The sequence below is a fragment of the Leuciscus leuciscus genome (genome assembly GCF_965113295.1).
Source record: "Leuciscus leuciscus genome assembly, chromosome: 10".
Lineage (NCBI taxonomy): Eukaryota > Metazoa > Chordata > Actinopteri > Cypriniformes > Leuciscidae > Leuciscus > Leuciscus leuciscus.
In genome coordinates this window covers 15,702,659-15,721,605 of record NC_138734.1, presented here as the reverse complement: position 1 = coordinate 15,721,605, position 18,947 = coordinate 15,702,659, and the positions used below count along the sequence as shown (strand labels likewise).

The following is an 18,947-nucleotide window of genomic DNA, read 5'->3' as shown; positions in this document are numbered from 1 at the left end:
ATGTGCAAGTTTGACAATTATATTTTGACTATATGTACAATTATTTCTTCTTTTAAAGTTCATTAACGTCATTACATACATTTTTTGTATTGTTTCAGATGCAGAAACAAGAGGCAACTATAGAATCATTACAGAGTGATCTGGCTCAAACAAACGATGATCTTGACAGACTGAACACAGCTCATATGGAAGAAAGAGCACAGCTGGTTCATGACTTGCAGAGCTGTGAGCGGGAAATTGATAGACTTCAAGATGTCATCACTGACAAGGACAAAGAAATCCTGGCTTTATCATCCATCACAGCAGAATATTCAGAGCAAATCCATGAATTAAAACAAGAAATTAAGCTCAATGAGGATGTGCTAAATAAAGTCGAACGGGATGTTCAAATCTTTAGAGACCCACAGCTTTCTGACCAACAGTTTTTTAATGTGTTAATACCTCAGATGATTGAACAATTGAAGAGAACTGAAAGTGATCTAAAGGTAGCGAAAAAAGAAGTTGAGTCAAAGAGTGATGAAATTAAAGACTTCACAAAGCAAACAGAGGACGATAAGAAAACAATTCAGGATCTCCGCATGGAAATACAGAAGTTGAGTATGAATGTCAAAGATCACCTACTGGAAAGAGAACAAGTGCATGAAAAAGAATTTGACAAAGAGGAATGTAATAAATTGCTTGGTGAAGTCAGCAAACATGAAAGTGAGCTTTTGATGTTCTCTAGAAAGCTTGAGGAGCAGGTTGAATGTCAAGAGCAGCTTAAGCAAGATGTCCAAGACAAGTCAAAGATAATATTCCTATTGGAGCAGAAACTGAAGGCTGTTCAAGAGGAGTCAGTAGCAGAGAGGGATAGATTTAACAAAGAACTCAAGATTCGAGATTTAGCGAAAGAAACCCTTGAGAAAGATTTGTCTGGTAAATTTGAGAGTTTTGAATCTGTAAACGATAACAACAAGAAACTTCAAGAATCACTTGAGCATAATTTGGGGGAGCTTACAAGACAAAAGCAGCTTCTGGATAATGCTAAGGAGGAAATACAAGCTGTGCAAGATCAGAATTCCAACTTGCTTTTACAAGTCAAAAGCCTCACTAATGACAATTGTCAATTAAAGAGGGAAATTGAGACTAGTGGCCAGTCTCTTTCTGATGTTTCAGATGAAAACAAAAGGTTGGTAAGCAAAATATCTGAAGTTGAACTGCAGCTCTTAGAAAGTGTTAAAACAACAGAAGACTTGCAGATGGATAAGGAAGAGCTAGCTCTCAGGGGAACTGAATTGAGCAAAGAACTTAAACAAAACAAGCAATCAATGGCTGATATTTTGTTAGAAAAAGATTCCGTTGTCAGACTCAATGAGACATTGAGTAGACAAACTCAACAATTACAAGAAATGTTTGAAGAGAAACAAAAGGAAATGCTTGAGATGTACAGCAAGGTCACATTAACTCTCAAAGAAAATGAAGAACTTTCTTCTAAAATCATCAGTCTTGATGAACAGAACAAGTACCTTCAGAAACAAATGAATGAACAGATGAAGTCACTCACAGAAACAAAAAAGGAGAGAGAGACATTACAAAACAAAATCTTGATTTTTGAATCGCAAGATGTGGAAAACCGCAAAATCATAGAAGGTTTACTTAAGCAAAAGGAAGGTTTGCTTTTGCAAGCAGAGGAATACAAAGTTATTCAACAGAAACAGCAGTCTGGAGCTGAGACCTTACAGGAAAAGTCTTCACAATGTGCAGCCCTCTCACAATGTCTCAGGGAGACCAAAGAGGAAGTAGATCATCTTAGGAGAGAACTTGAATCCTCTACTTCTCAAGTCATTCAATACAACCAAATTGTCCTTGAAAAAGAAAAGGTCTTAACCGACCAAAGTACTCAAATGGAAGCTTATCGGCACCAACTCAAGGATTTACAAGATAGTATATCCATACTTCAACAACAAGCTAATGAACATAAATCAGGCCTGACAGAGAAAGACATGCTGCTGCAGACAGAATCAAATACAAGTATTTTGCTACAAAAAGAACTTAGTCATGAAAGAGAACTTGTTTTTACCCTTCAACAAGAGATAAGCACTCTGAAAAAGGACTTGGAAGTGAAAGAAAGCACTTTAAGAGAAACAAATCTTGAATGTCACAATCACTCAGAAGAATTGTACAAAAGAAATGAGTCACTGCTTTCGCTAACTAGTCAGCTTGGCATTATGAATACAAATATTGTGAAGCTTGAATCTGATCATGCAAATTTAAAAGATACTTTAGAGATGCATTTGACAGAAAATGTAAGGCTAAAAGAGGAGTTGAGACAGAAACAAATAGAGGTTGTGGAATATCAGGATAGTTTTCAGGCAATGAATGACCAAAATATTGCAATTAAATCTGAACTGAAGAATTCAATGGAAGAAATATTTAGACAACAAGCGATGATCACTTCTCTACAAAATGAATTGGCTAGCAAAAGAGTGGAACTGACATCTTTGGCAGAACAGTTAAAATCAGAGCAATCTCATCTTGAAACTTTACAACTCACTCTGCAGGAAAAAGAAAACGTTTTCAGAATGCAGGAGATGTATGTAAATAAGATGCAAGTCAAACTGTTGGAAAGTGAGGACCAAATCACTCAGAAAATAGCAGTGATCTCTGAGCTACATGAAGAGACTCAGAATTTGCAGACAGCTTTGCAAAACAAAGATGTTTTGCTGTTAAATAAAGATAAAGAGTTTTCTCAGGTCAAGACTACGTTGTTGACACAATCAGAGGCATCTGAAGCCAGACTGAAATTAGAAATGGGTGTAATTGCTAAACTTCAGGGAGAATTACATAACTTACAAGAGAAGAATAACCATATCATCAGCATCATTAATGAAAAGGATTCTTTATTGATGCAGGAAAAAGAGAAGTATCTGTGCTTGCAAGGTAGTTCATCAGAACTGGAAAACACCATTTCCCAACTGAACTTTAAAATAGAGCAATTAACCTCAGAGATCACACAACTCCGAGAAAAACAAGCTGAGAAGGAACTAATCACTTTTGCTGCTCAGTCACAAATGCAGAAACTGGATGAACTATACAAGAAACTTCAAGAGGAATATCATTTCACCAAACAGGAGTTGAGTAAAGTTATCAATGAAAAATCATTAAAGGAAGAAGAGGTCTGTAAATTGGTCCTGGAAAAGGAAGAGATCTGCAGAAATTCCAGTTATCAGATTCAGAGAATTCAGGACCAGGTACAACACAAGTGGCAATCCAGCACCATGAATGAAGTGGAGGAAGATAAGACAATGGAGAGAGAGAAGCTCCACATCCTGGTTAGTGCTTAATGTAGTATCCTTACTGAGTTGAAATTCAGGAATAAGAAGATAGTTCAAATTTGAGTCTGAAAAGTTTCACTAACTGGTCTTGACAAACACAAGCATAGAATACTCTTTTTCTCGGCAACATCTAGATATTTTAAAACACGTTAATGTCTAAGGACAGAGAAGTTTAGACATTGATGCAGGAAATCCTTTATTTTTGTCTAGCTCTGAAAAGGTTACAGAACAATGGACTAGATGCTTCTAGAAAGGGTATTGGCAAGTGTTCAGTTCCGAGAAAGGAAATTTCTAATGATTTAAGTAGAGAGGTTTAGATAAAGGGGTTTGAGTGATTAATAATCAATATCTAACCTGATGGAAATTGTATATAAGGACGTTAACCTTGACAGAATGATTCACAGGCAAGTTTACAGTGACATGATACACATAACTAGGCAACAAAGCACTCTGTTAAAATGCAAGTATGATGTGGTAGTATGTCCCAAAACTTGCCTATTCTTCTGCAACACACTTAAAAGAATGTACTTTTCCTCCACAAAAAGAGTACATCATTTTAGGGCATAGTTTAGGTTTTTGGGATGCAGCAACATTTTTTCAGGGAGGGTCTGGCTAATTTGGTCATAGCACTCAAAAAACATTGATACACATTTCAGGTAGTATCTTGGAAAACTTGTTTTAGTATTTCATGACACTTGTTTTTCAGAATACTCAGAAACATAAGTTTAAATTGATCTGTGTATCTGCAGGAGTCCATGACTTTGCAGGGTAAAGATGTGTCTCCAGAACAGTTGCATAGCAATCTGCATCACTATCAGCTAGAGATCCAGCAAAGAGAATCTGGACTCCAACAACTCAACATCAAGGTATGCATCCAAATGTTACCTCTGAAAAACAAAATAATGTCATATTTATTGCCATGAATTGTTTTCCTAATATCTGTGCATGTATTATTATCCATGTATGTGTACTAGTTGCAACAGGCAATTGAGGAAAAGGATGAGGTGTCGAACCAATTGAGCACCGTTTCCAAGATGCTCAGAGACACACAGCAGACTGTTAGTGAGCTCCAGAATCGCTGCTATTGGCTGGAGAGACAATTTCAAAACCAGTATTCACCCACACAGGTGACTAAACGTGTCTGTCTGTAAATGTGGATCTAAAATACTGTAAAATATCGGCTACAAAGAACAATGTTTTGTGTTAAATATATTATAAAATATATTCTTCTTCAATCACAGACAGGCTTAAAATGACCATGAAATCAAAATGAACAATTATTTGGATTTATCATAAATTATTTATCTGTCCACATATTTTTTATTTATTAATCCGCCTTCATAATCTTTAATCAAAATAACGTTCCCTCCCTCTTGCAACGACATCTCTTCTCTTTTCTGATAACGTGTTCACATCAATTCAAAATCAGGTCCCGCCCTACATTTTTCTTTGTTGTCGAAAAGCCGTTGCTTGAAGGTAAGATCTTACGGATTTATTAATGAACTGTGCGCTTTGAAATCTTCCCAGTCTACTGACATATGTTATGACATCCGCTTCAAACATTACAATGCTCATGATAACTTTTATTAAACTTTCCGCAAAAGCTAAAGTTCAAACACAAAATTCTAAAGATGACTGCGCGCTTGTTTCTTGTTATATCACAAGAGGGAAGAAAAGACTATCGCAACATTTGTTACTGTCTCAGAGTACCTGCTCTGCCTGAGATAATGTGTAACTTCCAGTATATCTAGTGAAGTTTTGGTGCCTTGACAAGTAAACTTGCATATTTTTTGTCATTAGGTTGTTGGTTAAAAGTGAATGAACACATCCTTACAGTGTCACTGTACTGTACCATACACAATTTTATCTGTGATGTGAGGTCATTGGAAATTGTAGCACTAGCGTAGCAACTATTGTAGCACTAGATAGTTGATAAGTATGATATTTAATTTTTAAAATATTTTTTTGTTTGTTTTATGGCAAGTTAGAAGGGTCCGTGTATAAGTACTTCCTGCACAGTTATGCCTTCTGGCAACACAATGTGTACAATGTTAATGTTAGTTAGCTGATATTTGGACAGATGGTTCAAACGTGAGTGGTTCTGGAGTAAACATATAGGCTATAATCTGTGTGTTTACATAGCTTTTTTAAAAATGACGGGTGCTGGTGTTTTGCGTGCGTTCGGCCAATCAGTGAACACTAACGTCACTAATAGTTCCTATTGTGCTGGTTTAGACCCTACTCGGAAGTAGGAGCTAAATGAGTTCCTCCAAAAGAGTTCCTAGAACTGAAATCGTTCCTAGTTCCTGCGTTGCGAACGCGCCGACATCCGGGTACTTTTGCCAATAGTTCTAGAAACTATGAAATGGTTCCTCCAGTGCAAAAGCCCCTAATGTTAATGTATTTGGTCTTGGAGGAATAGATCTGCAACGCTGCTGCTACTGCAGAGCAAGTACAGAGACTTACTACTGCCAATACATTCACAGACATTGCTGTGAGCATGTAAGACATGCTGGGGCTGCACATAAAACAAACATGGAATAACCCCCGTAGCAGATCTATACAGGTGGAGCTGGGGAAGGTGGAGGGTTTCTGAAAGCGAGTTTCATGCCAGAACTTTGTATTTACTATAAAATTCAAAACTGTTCATGTCTACTCCAGTAAGTGTAATATATACTATAGTGCCTTGAAATAAAATGAGAATGTCTTTAAAGTCTTTAAAAGGTGTAATTTCTATTAATTTCTCAACAGGGTGCAGTCTATGCAGAAGTTCCACCAGGAGCCCCTCAGGAACCAATCCGTGCAAATTTCAACCCAGATGGATCAGACAGTGGAGACCTCAGGATGAGGTTTGTTTTGTTTGAGACAGACAATGTTTGTAGATGATTCATGTTGTTAGATTTTTTTGTAATACACTTTTAAATGTTTTTTCCAGGCTAGCTGAGGCAGAGTTTCATCTGTCTCAGTTAAACTCTAGATTGGAAGAGGAGAGATCAAGGAGAGAGGCTGCAGAGGAAGCCATGCGGTTGACCGAACAGAGAGTTGTGAGGTACAAGAAAAAAGTTTTTTTTTTGTTTTTTGTGTTTGACACAGAGTGCATGGAATCTGTTATTCTCAAAACTGTTTCAGATTACTTTGTGGAAGTAAGAGTGTAATGCCTACGTAACACTCTTACCACTTTTAAGAAAACAAGTACGAATTGTACTGATTAATTTTAGTTTTACGTGCATATGATACGCATGGGTAGGTTTAGTAGTGGTGTGGGGTACATATGTATTATATGTTTGGGTAGGATTAGTGTTGTGGGATGCGTGTGTATTACACGCAATAAAGTGCGTATCATATGCTCGCAAAAACTGCGTATATCATATGCATGTGAAAAACTCATTTTTGCATATAAAGAACGGGGTACAACACAATAGCTACCTTAACTATTTATCTAATTTATTATCGTAGGCCTATAGCTCACCTTTTGCTGCACTATGTTTGCGTAGCACATCCTTGTGCTCTCTGCCAATGTGCCGCTTTAGATTCCAAAATGAATCTTTGCTAACTCGACACACTCTCCACACTCCAATTTCTTCTCCCTGCTCGTTCTTAACTTTGATTTTTACTGTGCATTTATGTATAAGGCTTGAAACTTCACTAAAACAATATTTGAACTCCATGACCTATTGCTCCACTCGTGCTTGGCTATTTTACAGACTGTGTCGAACTAGCAAATCACCAAAGTGCATTCTGGGTTGAGCGGCGCTGAGCGGAATGAGCAAGCAGCATTCAGTCTTAAAGTGACAGCAGCCTAATATTCTTCTGTCATTAATGTTAATAAAATAAAATAAAAACAACAAAAGAATATAGTGAGGAGAGCCGTCAGGAGGAAAGTGATGATGACAGCTTGTAGGATAAGTGTGCCGCGTAAAGTTTGAGTACCAAGCAGCATCTCCAGGTCCTCCCTTGAGAGACGGGATCGGGAAAGGTCCACGAGCCAGGACTCGAACTCGGGTCGCCCGAAGCGCAACGGCACTTGTACCCACGAGACTATCGGCGCCCAGAAAGTTCCTTTTTAACCATCTGAACAGGGCTACAATGACTCTCTTGCCTTTAAGACAGAAAAATGGAAATACTCACTTGCCTTTTATTTCTTTAAATTTACAGACAAAAGCATCTGCAAATATTAGCACAATATGATTGTGATCATCTTCTTATAGGAAATATGATCTTTGCCCCCGAGATACTTTTACTGTTAGGTTAAAAATGTGGCCTATGCAGTGGTGTGCACCTGGCCAAGGAGGTCACAGGTGAATGTGCTTTGGGACTGAAGCTCAGTACAGCTGTGCAAAAGTGGCATCCGCTGATGTTTGGGAGAATGAGCTCACCTTCCTCTGATGGGAATGCGCTTTATATGTCTGTTTTCTTTAGACTCAGTGTTTCAGATGATTCTCGTTTCAAGGGGTGTGTGACTTGAGCCATGTCTTTCCCATTTGTCTCACTGTGTCATATTATTCGACTAATCAATATTTAAATTTGAAGACATTTTTGATTATCAGTTTTAATCAGTTTTACTTAACAGACAGTTATTGCAGTCCTGATATATACAGTAATAAGCGAAATTACTGCAACGACTGTTAAGGCTAAAATGCTTGTGGGAAGAAGAATTTATTGAAAGTGGTAGGTGTAGCTCTAGCTATTCAGTGCTATAACTCCTCATCTGGGCTGAGCCTCTTGACTGCTCCTAAGTTAATTAATTGCCTCATTGCAAAAATTGGCACTTTGCTGGTCCTTTGCCTTTTGCTTCTCTGTACTGAAGCTTGGTTAGATGGCTTTCTTAGATGGCTAGAACAGGGACATCTCTTGTTTCCTTCGTTTTCAACGGATAACATAACGGGGAATGCTTACTATCTCCTCTCATCTTGCACAGGACAAAGGGAGGCAAGGCCTTGTAGTATCCTACCCAGTCTTGCATGAATCAGCATAAGAAGCTTAGCATGCTTGAGCAGCTCGATAGGGAGGCTTACCAGATTGAAACATTGATCAGCGAATATAACACCTACATTTGTTAAAAGGACCCACAAAAACCAGTGAGGTTCATTCTCGTGTCACACCTGCACATTTAATGTTCCGCAAGAATCATTGAGGTTTTTTCTTGTGCATCAAGCAAGTAAGATTGAGCTTCTGTTTATGTTCTCTGATCAATGTTTATATGTGAATAAAAGCCTGTTCATCATTTAAAGGTATCATGTCTCTTCAGAAGACTTGGATTAAACCACTCGATTCATATGGATTTTTTTTTTACATTCTCTTTAAGAATGTTTTGAACTATTTTGGGTGAAAACTCTTTCAATGGAAGGACAAAAATCTCTCCGATTTTATGAAAAATATCTTCATTTGGGGTCACGTGATACAAGAAGGAAAGATGGCTGCTTAATACATTGCCGCATTGAGACAGTTATCCTACTAAGACGGTCAGTTCTAAAAGCAGATTGTATCCTGATTAAAACTGAATGAGCAAAATGTCTAAACAGTCGAAAAACTCGAATGCTGGAGACACTTGAGATCACAGGTGCCTGAACTGCCTCAGGATAGCGAGAGTTCCTCCCCGCAGCCGGGTTCAGAGAATGAAGGGTCACAAGACAGCGAATATTTACACTATGTTGAAGAAAATCTGGGATGAAATGGAGGGCATTAAAGAGATTTGCCAAACTACAGCTTATGTGGAAAACAAGCTATCTGCGCTGATCACGCGGATCGATGATGTTGAAAAATGTGTGAAATTCTTTGAGGAAAAGGAGAAAGATTGGCGAGCGAACCCGCCTGCAACTAAATGTGAACTTGTTCAGTTAAGAGAGAAAGTGGAGGACATGGTTAATCAGAGTCGACGGAATAATCTCCGTTTTATCATAAGGAAAGCGGAAACATGATTAAGTTCATGGAGGAGCTGATCTCTACAATTATCGACACATCAGAGCAACGGATTGTGATAGAACGGACTCACCAGTGTTCGGCCCACGATCTAATCCTGAGGACAGACCTTGAACTATACTGATGAGATTTCTAGGATCATCAGATTGTGATTCAGTGCTGCGCGGGAGAAAGGGTGGATACACTTCGAGGAAAAGTGGATACAGGTTTTCCCTGAATTTGCAAGTGACACAACTCAAACGAGAGAAGATCAGAGAATGCAGAAAAAATCCTTCATGCTCTTGGGGTGAATTTTGCACTGTTGGATTGAGACCAACGAGGGATATAAACACTTTGTTTGCCCAAAAGAAGCATTGAAGTATGTTACGGCAATGGAGCAGTGACTGTACTGATCCTTCATGTTTGATCTATGTATTTTTTTGTGTTTTATTTCATTATTACGACTTGAGCTGTTGTAGATGGTAAGAAAAGTTATGTGAATTTTTTTTTTTTTTTGGCTTCAAGTAGTTGATTAATATTGGTTATGCATTCTGACTGACTGAAGATTAGCATTTCGATGGTGTGTTTGTTTGCAGCCTTGGACCTGTATGGTTTGGATTGCTATTTCTTTTGTTGCTTTTTTTAAAGTTGGTATAGCATTTATCTAGAGTACTGTGTCTTACCACATGGAATGTCAAGGGGTTAGGTCATCGAATTAAAAGAAGAAACTTAGGGCAGGAAAAAAATGTGATGTGTTTCTTCAAGAAACTCACGTGTTACAGAAGGAAGCAGAGAAGCTAACGGGTGGATGGGTTGGTGAAGTATTCTATAGTGGGGGAGGGTACAAGCAATGGTAGGTGGGGTGATAATATTGCTAAATAAATAGTTACAATTTAAATGTATTAAGCAAATGAGGATTGAGAGGGGAGAATCCTTGTTTCACAGGGGGAAGTGCTGGTGCAGAATATATCAACATACTAGCAAATGTTTATGCACCAAATAGGGATGATCCAGCTTTCTTTGTAAATTTGGAGGGTATTTTATATGCAACTGGGCAGTACGATATTGTTTTAGGTAGGGATATGAATTTTGTGTTCGCTTGATCGGAGTAGTTCGTTTAGATGTAATATGTCCAAAGCTAGTGTAAAATTAACAAATATGTGCAAAGCTTTTGGATTAGTAGACATTTGGAGGCTTTTGAATCCGGATGGGAGAGATTATACATTTTATTCTGCTTCTCATCAGATGTACTCTAGAATTGATTATTTTTTAATATCAAAATCTCTTGTCTCTTTCTCTACCTGCTCTATTGGTTCCATCATTATTTCAGATCTTGCTTGAAATTCCTGAAATTAAAATATATTAGGAGACAAATATGGCAACTGCGCCCTCTGCAGGAACTCTTTGGGAAGCATTGAAGGCAGTGTTAAATTATTAGTTCACTTCAGAATAAAAAAATGTCTGATAATTTACTCATCCAAGATGTTCATGTATTCCTTTCAGTCGAAAATAAATTATGTTTTTTAAGGAAAACATTCCAGGATTTATCTCCATATAGTGGACTTCAATGGGGTACAACAGTTTGAAGGTCAACATGATTACGTAATGCATGGCGAATAGCAGAGCTAGTGCAAGACGAGCATTTGTGGTTAAAAAGTATATATATTTTTATTTTATTTTTAGAAAATGACCGATCATTTCGCTTGATAAAACCCTTATTCCTCGGCTGGGATCCTGTAAACGGAGTGCAAGGTGCAAGTACAAGGTGCTTAAAGTACTTGAGTTTGAGTTTTTGAAATTTAAGTCCTTGAAAACAGCCATATTTACGAATTATAAACCTTGTGTTTAATATATATATATATATATAATCAGAGATCGCACTTATCAAACAATATCTTTAGATTTTTAAAGGATTTATTAAACTCAAATTTATTTATATACTTAATTTACTTAAGTATATAAATAATAATTATATACTTTACTTAATTTATTTATATATATATAAATAATTAAATACATTGCAAGTTGTATTTTGAATACTCTATATCTGTAATTTGAGTTTAATAAATCCTTTAAAAATCCTAAAGATATTGTTTGATAAGTGTGATCTCTGATTGTGGTCCTTAAACTAAAAAATTAGTGCTTGAAAAGTCCTTGAATTTATTTTACAGTGTCTGTACGAACCCTGTGTAAACCGCTTTGAAGCTGCATTGAAACCTTCAAACCGTTGTATTGAAGTCCACTATATGGAGAAAAATCCTGGAATGTTTTCCTCAAAAACCCATATTTATTTTCAACTTAAGAAAGACATGAACATTTTGGATGACGTGGGGATGTGTAAATTATCAGGACATTTTAGTTCTTTAAGGGGTTATATTATTCAGTATGCATCATATATATATATATATATATATATATATATATATATATATATATATATATATATATATATATATATATATATATTAAATATCTGGCAAATTTGAAAAGAGAAATCAAAAAGAGGAAATTCGAGATGATGAAAAAGACTACACATGATGGTTTGAGTTTATAACGCAATTGAAATATAGTTATAATGATATACTATCTAAGAAGGTGGACAGAATTTTGGACAGTTCAGGGTGAGGCAAAAATATTTTGAATTTGGCAATAAAGCGGGCAAGCTTCTGGCAAACTATATTAAACGGAGAAATGTCTGCGCTAATTCCTGCTATTCAGTCTACTGAAGGAATAATTATTATTCCTTCCCTGTCACAGGCGTTTATTACACTTATCTTTAAAAAGGATAAAGATCCAACTGAGTGTAAGAGCTATTGTCCGATCTGTTTGATACCTGTGGATATACAATCTAAAATCCTGGCAAACAGGCTGGACAGTGTAATTACTTCCTTAGTTCATGGGGATCAGGTGGGTTTTATACATGGGAGAACTGGGGCGGATAATATTAGGAGACTTGATAATATTATGTGGGCAATGGCTGATTTGAACTCACCAGTGGCAGCAATTTCACTGGACGCGGAAAAAGCTTTTGACTGGAATGGGGTTATTTATTTGAGACATTAAAAACCTTTGGGTTTTGGGAGTGTTTTTTATTTATTAAATTTTTTTAATGGATAAAGTTAGTGTACATGCGACCCCAAGCTGCGGAGCAAACCAATGGGCAGATCTCTTAAATTACGTTGGCAAGAGGGACCTGGCAAGGTTCTCAATTATCCATTCTGTTGTTTTGCTTGGCTTTAGAACCACTTGCAGCAGCTATAACAGCAAGTACAGACTTTCCTGGGGTTTCTGTAGGGGGAACAGTTCACAAATTCATGTTGTATGCAGATGACATACTGTTGTTTAGTTAATTGATAGATATTCAGATTATTGAGATTATTGATTGACTGTATTGTCTATCTTTTCTGTTGCAACTTTTTCTGTTGTAACACCTTAATTTCCCCTTGGGGATCAACAAAGGAAGTCTAATTTTAAGTTGTTTGTTTCAAAGCCCTAGAGGATTGTGCCGTGCTTGTCTTTGGGGTAAGGTGAATGTTCGCAAAATGAACTGTCTTCCAAGAATGAACTATTTACTAGAGGTAGAGGACATGAGGCATCAGTATAGAATGCTAATGGATAAAGTAGGTTACAGTTTCCATTCTGCTCTTAAAAGAGTCTGGAGCAAGGATTCAGATGTCTCAATTAGTGATGAAGACTGGACCAGAATATGCAGAAATTATAAAGTAATGTCAATTTGGGATTACGATTTATCCAGTTTAAAATATTGAATAGTTTTTATTGGACCCCGAGCAGGTTTTTTAGGCTCAGGCTGAAGGCTGGTGATGTGAGAGGGAGGACGGAGACCTGATGCATACGAATACAAGAATTTTGGTGTAAGGTTAATAACTATATTCAAGAGGTGTCAGAATGTTGCTGTCCAGGTTTTTATGTCCTTGGAGACCCATCATTTCTAAGCCCTGATGTAGAGACAACTGAATGGATTCAAATAAGTATTAAAATAGCGTCACTGTCCAGCTTAAGTAAGCTCAGTGAAGTCTCATTTTTGTTGTAAAAAAGTTATTAATTTAGTTAATTTATATATAGCCGCTCTGGAGAAAACCGTGATGTTATCGTCCAGCTCAGTTCAGTTCTCATATAATGGTGTCAATGCTGGCAGATCAATAATATTGTTGAATATAAAATTAGTGGCGACAGTGGCAAGAAAAAAAGGCGACAGTGGCATGGAACCAAAAGTCCATCAGAAAAAACGTTCAGTCGGGGGGCCAGTTCTCCTCTGGCCAACGAGCGAACAGTGTATGATTATGATCCAGGCAGCATTATATATAATGCATTATATTTATTTGATATATATATATATATATATACAGCAGTTGTATCTAAACATTTTATAGGTTTGTTGTGGTAGTGTTTTATACACCATTTGAAATTCATTGTGTTTTGTGTTTGTTTCAGCATGGAGTCAAAACAGTCATGGAATGCTCAAAGGGACTTTAGTATTCAGCTGGAAACAGAGGAGCAACAGTATAAAGATCTTATTCTTCGGCCAAGCCAGCACACGGTCTTGCACAAGGTACTGAATACAAACAATGAAAACTACAAATGCATTAAAAATCCACTTTTTTTCAGCCTGCCCTGCCAACGTTCACTCTTTGGTTTTCCTTGGTTGTGTATCATTTGAGTAGTCAGAAAGTGTTTGTCTTTAATTGTGATTTAGATGAAGATCAGAGTACATATTATGAGTAATCATTGCAGAAATCCAGGTAATTCCAGAGGGTTTACTAACTTTTTGCAACTGTACTTCCTGAATCTAAATCTACACATTTGCTTACAAGTGAACTCCCATGCTGTAGTAATGTTCAGTGTCAGTTTCTAGTGTGCCTAAATTTTAAGCTGTGCTTTGCAATCTGGTGTTTTTAGATGAAGAGTGGGGTTCACCTGTGCCAGCGGTGGCTCAAAGGAAGGAGCATATTCTGCTGTTCCAAACTACTGACATCCAGGGGAAAGTCACGCTACATATTCATTGGCTACCTTCTTATGCTTCATGTGCTGGTTTTTGTGTGCCTTAGTTGGTCTCTTTAGAGAACAATTGTCATCAGAATCACATCTGCACAAATTGTTGTAAGCAGAGTAAAAGAAGTCCCACAATCCAAACAATTCCACTTTCTGTTATGCATAAAATAAACAGTGCAAGAATGTCTATTTAGTTGCTCACTCAAATGGTGTAAAGCAGAATGGTGAACTGTGTTTTTCTTCAACCTTGAACTGAAACTTACTGGTCATACTGGTTACAAAATAGACTTTAACACCAGCATTTATAATGGAGAGACCTCAAGTACATTGGCAGGTACTCAGAATGACAGAAGACTGTTTATCTGATGTTATGGCTATGCACTGAAATCTTAAATTTACTTTAGCTATTATGTTTTACCATTCTAAGTTATTTCATGTTGTATGTGTGCAGAGAGAATATTGAGTTAATGTTTTATTGGTATGCTAAATGTGCGTAACTTTTAGCAGCCATTATAAGTAAGGAGACAAGCATTGTGAGAAGCTTTACATATATGTTACTATGAATCTGATTATTGCAATGCAGAAACACTGGAATTGAAGCATGGTTTCTTTTGAGGGTTGACTGGTTATGTGGAATTTACTTGTATACAACTGATTTCCTTTATTATAATTTTTTTTTTTTTTGTAGAGCCAAATATTGAGTTAATGTTTTATTGGTATGCTAAATGTGCATAACTTTTAGCAGCCATTATAAGTAAGGAGACAAGCATTGTGAGAAGCTTTACGTATATTTTACTATGAATCTGATTATTGCAATGCAGAAACACTGGAATTTAAGCATGGTTTCTTTTGAGGGTTGATTGTTTATGTGGAATTTACTTGTATAAAACTGTAGAGCCAATATGTAATATTATTTTGCAGTCACACTACCCTGTTGTGCAATACTATATATAAATGTGATATGAGGAAAAAGAGTGAATGTTTGTTGAATTAAACTACTGAGACCTTCCATGTTGTCTGGTTTACTCTTAAATGCACACATGTTGTTGTTTCCTTTACATAAGCAGTACGATTTTTGCTATTAAATGGTAATAAAGATTTAAGACACATTAAGTGGCCTTCAATTAAACTGTGAAATATTTATTTGTATTAATATCATTAATATAATGATAGAGTCCTATTATTAATATCAGTACAGCTGCAAATATTGGTGCAACTCTATACATTGTACTTACTGACAATGCTCTTCATCATTCCAGTATCCTAGTGCCTATCTGGTGTAGAAATAAAATCATGGATATGCTTATTGAGGACTGTTGGAACAATTCAAGATCAAGATGGTTCTAGGGAGGCAGTCACTTATACTCTATACACATCTGTACCATTTGTTTCACATGACATGTGCTTCCCACTGTTGTTTATTAACACTTGTAGGGTTCTAATACATTTGATGAGTGCAATGACTGCAGCCCTTTTTTTAGTAGCAATTACAACCTCAAGTCTTTGTATATGATGCGACAAGCTTATCTGCAGGTCCTGCCACTGCAAAGAAAGAGTCCATATCATTGTGACTGGCAAAACTGCAAGGACTTGTAGCTGTAACTGGTAAGGTTAAGTAGATTTTACTGGGTGTACATGCTGAGCAAATTGGATTTTTTAAAAATATTTTTTTTTTTTAGATCCAAGCAAATAGATGTACAATATTAAATTCTGCTTTATCTGATCTTATGTTCCTAAAGGCATTATCGTTGGTAAGGTGGTGCCCCTCCTCTCAGTGATTGGGCAAGAACAAAGACTACTCTAAAGACTACTTTACACTACTAGAATTTCAGATTAGGGTTCTTTGACTTGTAACAGTAGCAAAAACTATTTTATAAGGTTCCATAAAGAACCATACTTGAAAGTGCTGTGTAAAACCTTTTTAATAATGGTTTGTTTTTATTAATATTTTTATATTTATTAATAGTTGTTTATCTACCTGGCTGGTCACATAACCTCTATTAGTGTTTTACAATATATATATATTAAAATCATGTCAATTACTTAGGTACTTTAATTTTTTTTTATTGACATATAACATCGCACAATGAGAGGTGGATACATAAATAATTCGATTTTTAATGTCACAGATACACGCTAACCCATTGACACGTTTTTACAATAAAATAGGAACCTTTAAAAACTAAGATACAGAACCAATATATATGGCCAAACATTTTATTAAAAGGTAAACAAGGAAACATGAGTTCCCTTTCGAATAGGAACTCTTACTGTGTCCTATAGGACGCTAATGGGGAACGCCTCAGCGTGACCTGTGTTTGAAGCATGCCGCACCACAGACCTGGCTCTCCGGGCCACCAAACAGACTGCTGCCGCGATCGGTAGATAGATGGCAGCGATGGTGGCCACGGAGAGGGAGATATGACCTGTGGGTGAACCTGGCCAGCATCGGGGAGAAAGAGGGCCAGAAGGCCAGCGTTGCTGCTTGGGCCCCTCCTCCACCAAGGAGCAGGTCACGAAGGTCACGCAGGAGGCGTGAGTTGAGGAAAAAGAAAGATGGAAGTGATCAAGTCTAGAAGTGATCACTGTCCTGGAACCGGCAGAGGCAGATAACATCTTCCCTCTCTTTTTATTTAGGTTGCTTTATAGGTTTTAAATTAGCGTTGTAGGCCTCCTCTCATTTTGAGAGTCATTCTTTATGAGGCTTCCACTCTTCATGTAAACAGGTGTGAGCGTTGTTAGGTCTCCTCTCAGGGATGAGAGTAATTTTGCTGAGATCTCTTTTCCCCATGGCTTCGTTAGTAGCTATGTGGAATAGGATTAACAGCTATTTTTAAGAGGGGAAGTAGCTTTGAGTTGTAGGTTCTCTTTTGAGCCTCCTCTATCTAGCTAGCCTTCAGCTCAGGTTAGGCTGGTTCACTTTTTAGAGAATTTTTTATTGTTGCTGGAGCTCCCCGGAGCTCCTTAGAGCCTATATTTCCTGACAACTTCCTAGTTGTGTGACTACTTTGTCTTGTGATAATTTTAATTATGAGCCTCCTCCCTTTTGGAGAGTCTCCTCAATCTAGATTGCCCAAGAGTAGTTTTTAGTTACTGTGCTGTGCTTAGGCAATACTTGGAGTTGTAGGCTCTAATAGCCTCCTCAGTTAACTGCCTCTAGGGTCCCTAGAGTCCCTTGCTCCCCAGAGCTCTAATTATGTATTTTTACCTGTGAGTCTCTTAAGTGGCATTATCTGTATGGATAGATCAGATCTCCTCTCTCTTAAGAGAGTCATTCTGCTGAGGTCATTGCTCTTAGAGCTTCACACAGAGAGTAGAAATGGTGTGGTAAATTCTTCTGTTAACTCGTTTTGGGTTTGAGTGTTGTTAGGCTTCCTCTCACTATAAAGAGTCATTCTGTTGAGGCCTCCACTCTCCAGAGCTTTGGGCAACAGTGTTGTCTATACTTTGGAATACTGTTTTTAAAGATAAACACTGATTAGAGAGTTGTTCTGTTGAGGCTTCTGCTCGCAAAGCTTTGTGCTGACTGTTGCATAAAGTGTAGTCTCTCTTTAGGAGCCTTCTTAGTTATCTGTCTTTTAAGCCAAAGTGTTGTTAGGCCTCCTCTCATTTTAGAGAGTCATCCTGCTGAGGCCTCCGCTCTCCAGAGCTCCGCACAGACAGTCATTGAAAAGCCGGCTCTTATTTCAAGTGAGCCTCTTTAATAGACTGTCTTTGAAGCAAAGAGTATGGTTAGGCCTCCTCTCTGAGTTGTTTTGTCCCGTTTTGTGTGTATGGTCAAGCATAGTTGTACTCCCCTCGTTTTGAGGGTCATCATAGAGAGTGCTTTGCTTTCCTAGAGCGCTGTGTAACAGGTGTCCTTTGAGCGCCTGATGTGCTCAGGTTGAGTCTGGACAAATACTCCCCTCATTTAGAGGATCATTTTGTAGATTATTATTCAGCTCCCTAGAGCTTTGCGTGCAAGCCCCGAGTACATGCCTATGACAGTTCTTGTGTGTGTCGTGGAAATTCTTAATACGTATACAACGTATACAACCTACTTAATCTTACTTCTTCACCACGGACAATTTAAACAACTTGCAGTTGTTAAAAATAATAACTACAATATCTCGAGGTAATTCCCTGAATTACCTAAATACTTACAATACAATACTTCCCTGAAGTAAGGTGACGGCGTCCTGTCAAGAAGCTACTATCACTACTTCAATCACACATGAGCACACAGGTCTTAAGCATCTATACACTCTCACCGTCCTTCTCAGGTGTACGCTAGTCCAACACAGGATCATTGGATGAGGGCGGCTCTATAGTCTTCCAACACTATCACTGTCTCTGCGGTGGTCTTTTGAACATAGAATCTTTAGTACTTCTATTACTACCTCAATCACAGATAGATGTTCTTTTGTTGTCTTTTGAGCGTAGAATCTGTTTCTCAGCTGTGCAGCATATACGTGACACGACTCCCAAGTTGATCTTTGTAGAACTTACGTTTTATTCACGGCCGGGAGATCACTGGCCACAACAACCAAGTGAGTCTCCTGAATAGAAATATACATGTACATTTATATCATACAGTTGAGTAAAAATCAATGTCACTCAAGCCTTCTTCACTGTGATGTGCTCTGGTGATTGGTTTGTAATGATCTAAGCTAATCATATGACTGTTAGGTCTACTGTGTTAAGCACTTTTTCGTTAAGTATATATGGCCTTTGACCTGAGCATCC

At 37.5% G+C, this 18,947-nt stretch overlaps 1 protein-coding gene across 2 annotated transcripts in view; it reads left to right on the top strand.

The window, feature by feature from the left end:
- The window catches only part of LOC309508297 (uncharacterized protein), a 37,102-nt gene extending 21,871 nt beyond the window's left edge, over positions 1-15,231 (top strand). For both annotated transcript variants that reach the window (XM_082182842.1, XM_082182841.1), the window contains exons 15-21: positions 99-3,311; positions 4,064-4,180; positions 4,289-4,441; positions 6,066-6,163; positions 6,250-6,363; positions 13,665-13,782; positions 14,130-15,231. In XM_082182842.1, the coding sequence (XP_082038968.1) occupies positions 99-3,311; positions 4,064-4,180; positions 4,289-4,441; positions 6,066-6,163; positions 6,250-6,363; positions 13,665-13,782; positions 14,130-14,291 (3,975 nt within the window). In that variant the 3' untranslated portion in view covers positions 14,292-15,231. The remainder of the gene's footprint in view (positions 1-98; positions 3,312-4,063; positions 4,181-4,288; positions 4,442-6,065; positions 6,164-6,249; positions 6,364-13,664; positions 13,783-14,129) is intronic.
- The last annotated feature ends 3,716 nt before the right edge of the window (positions 15,232-18,947 follow it).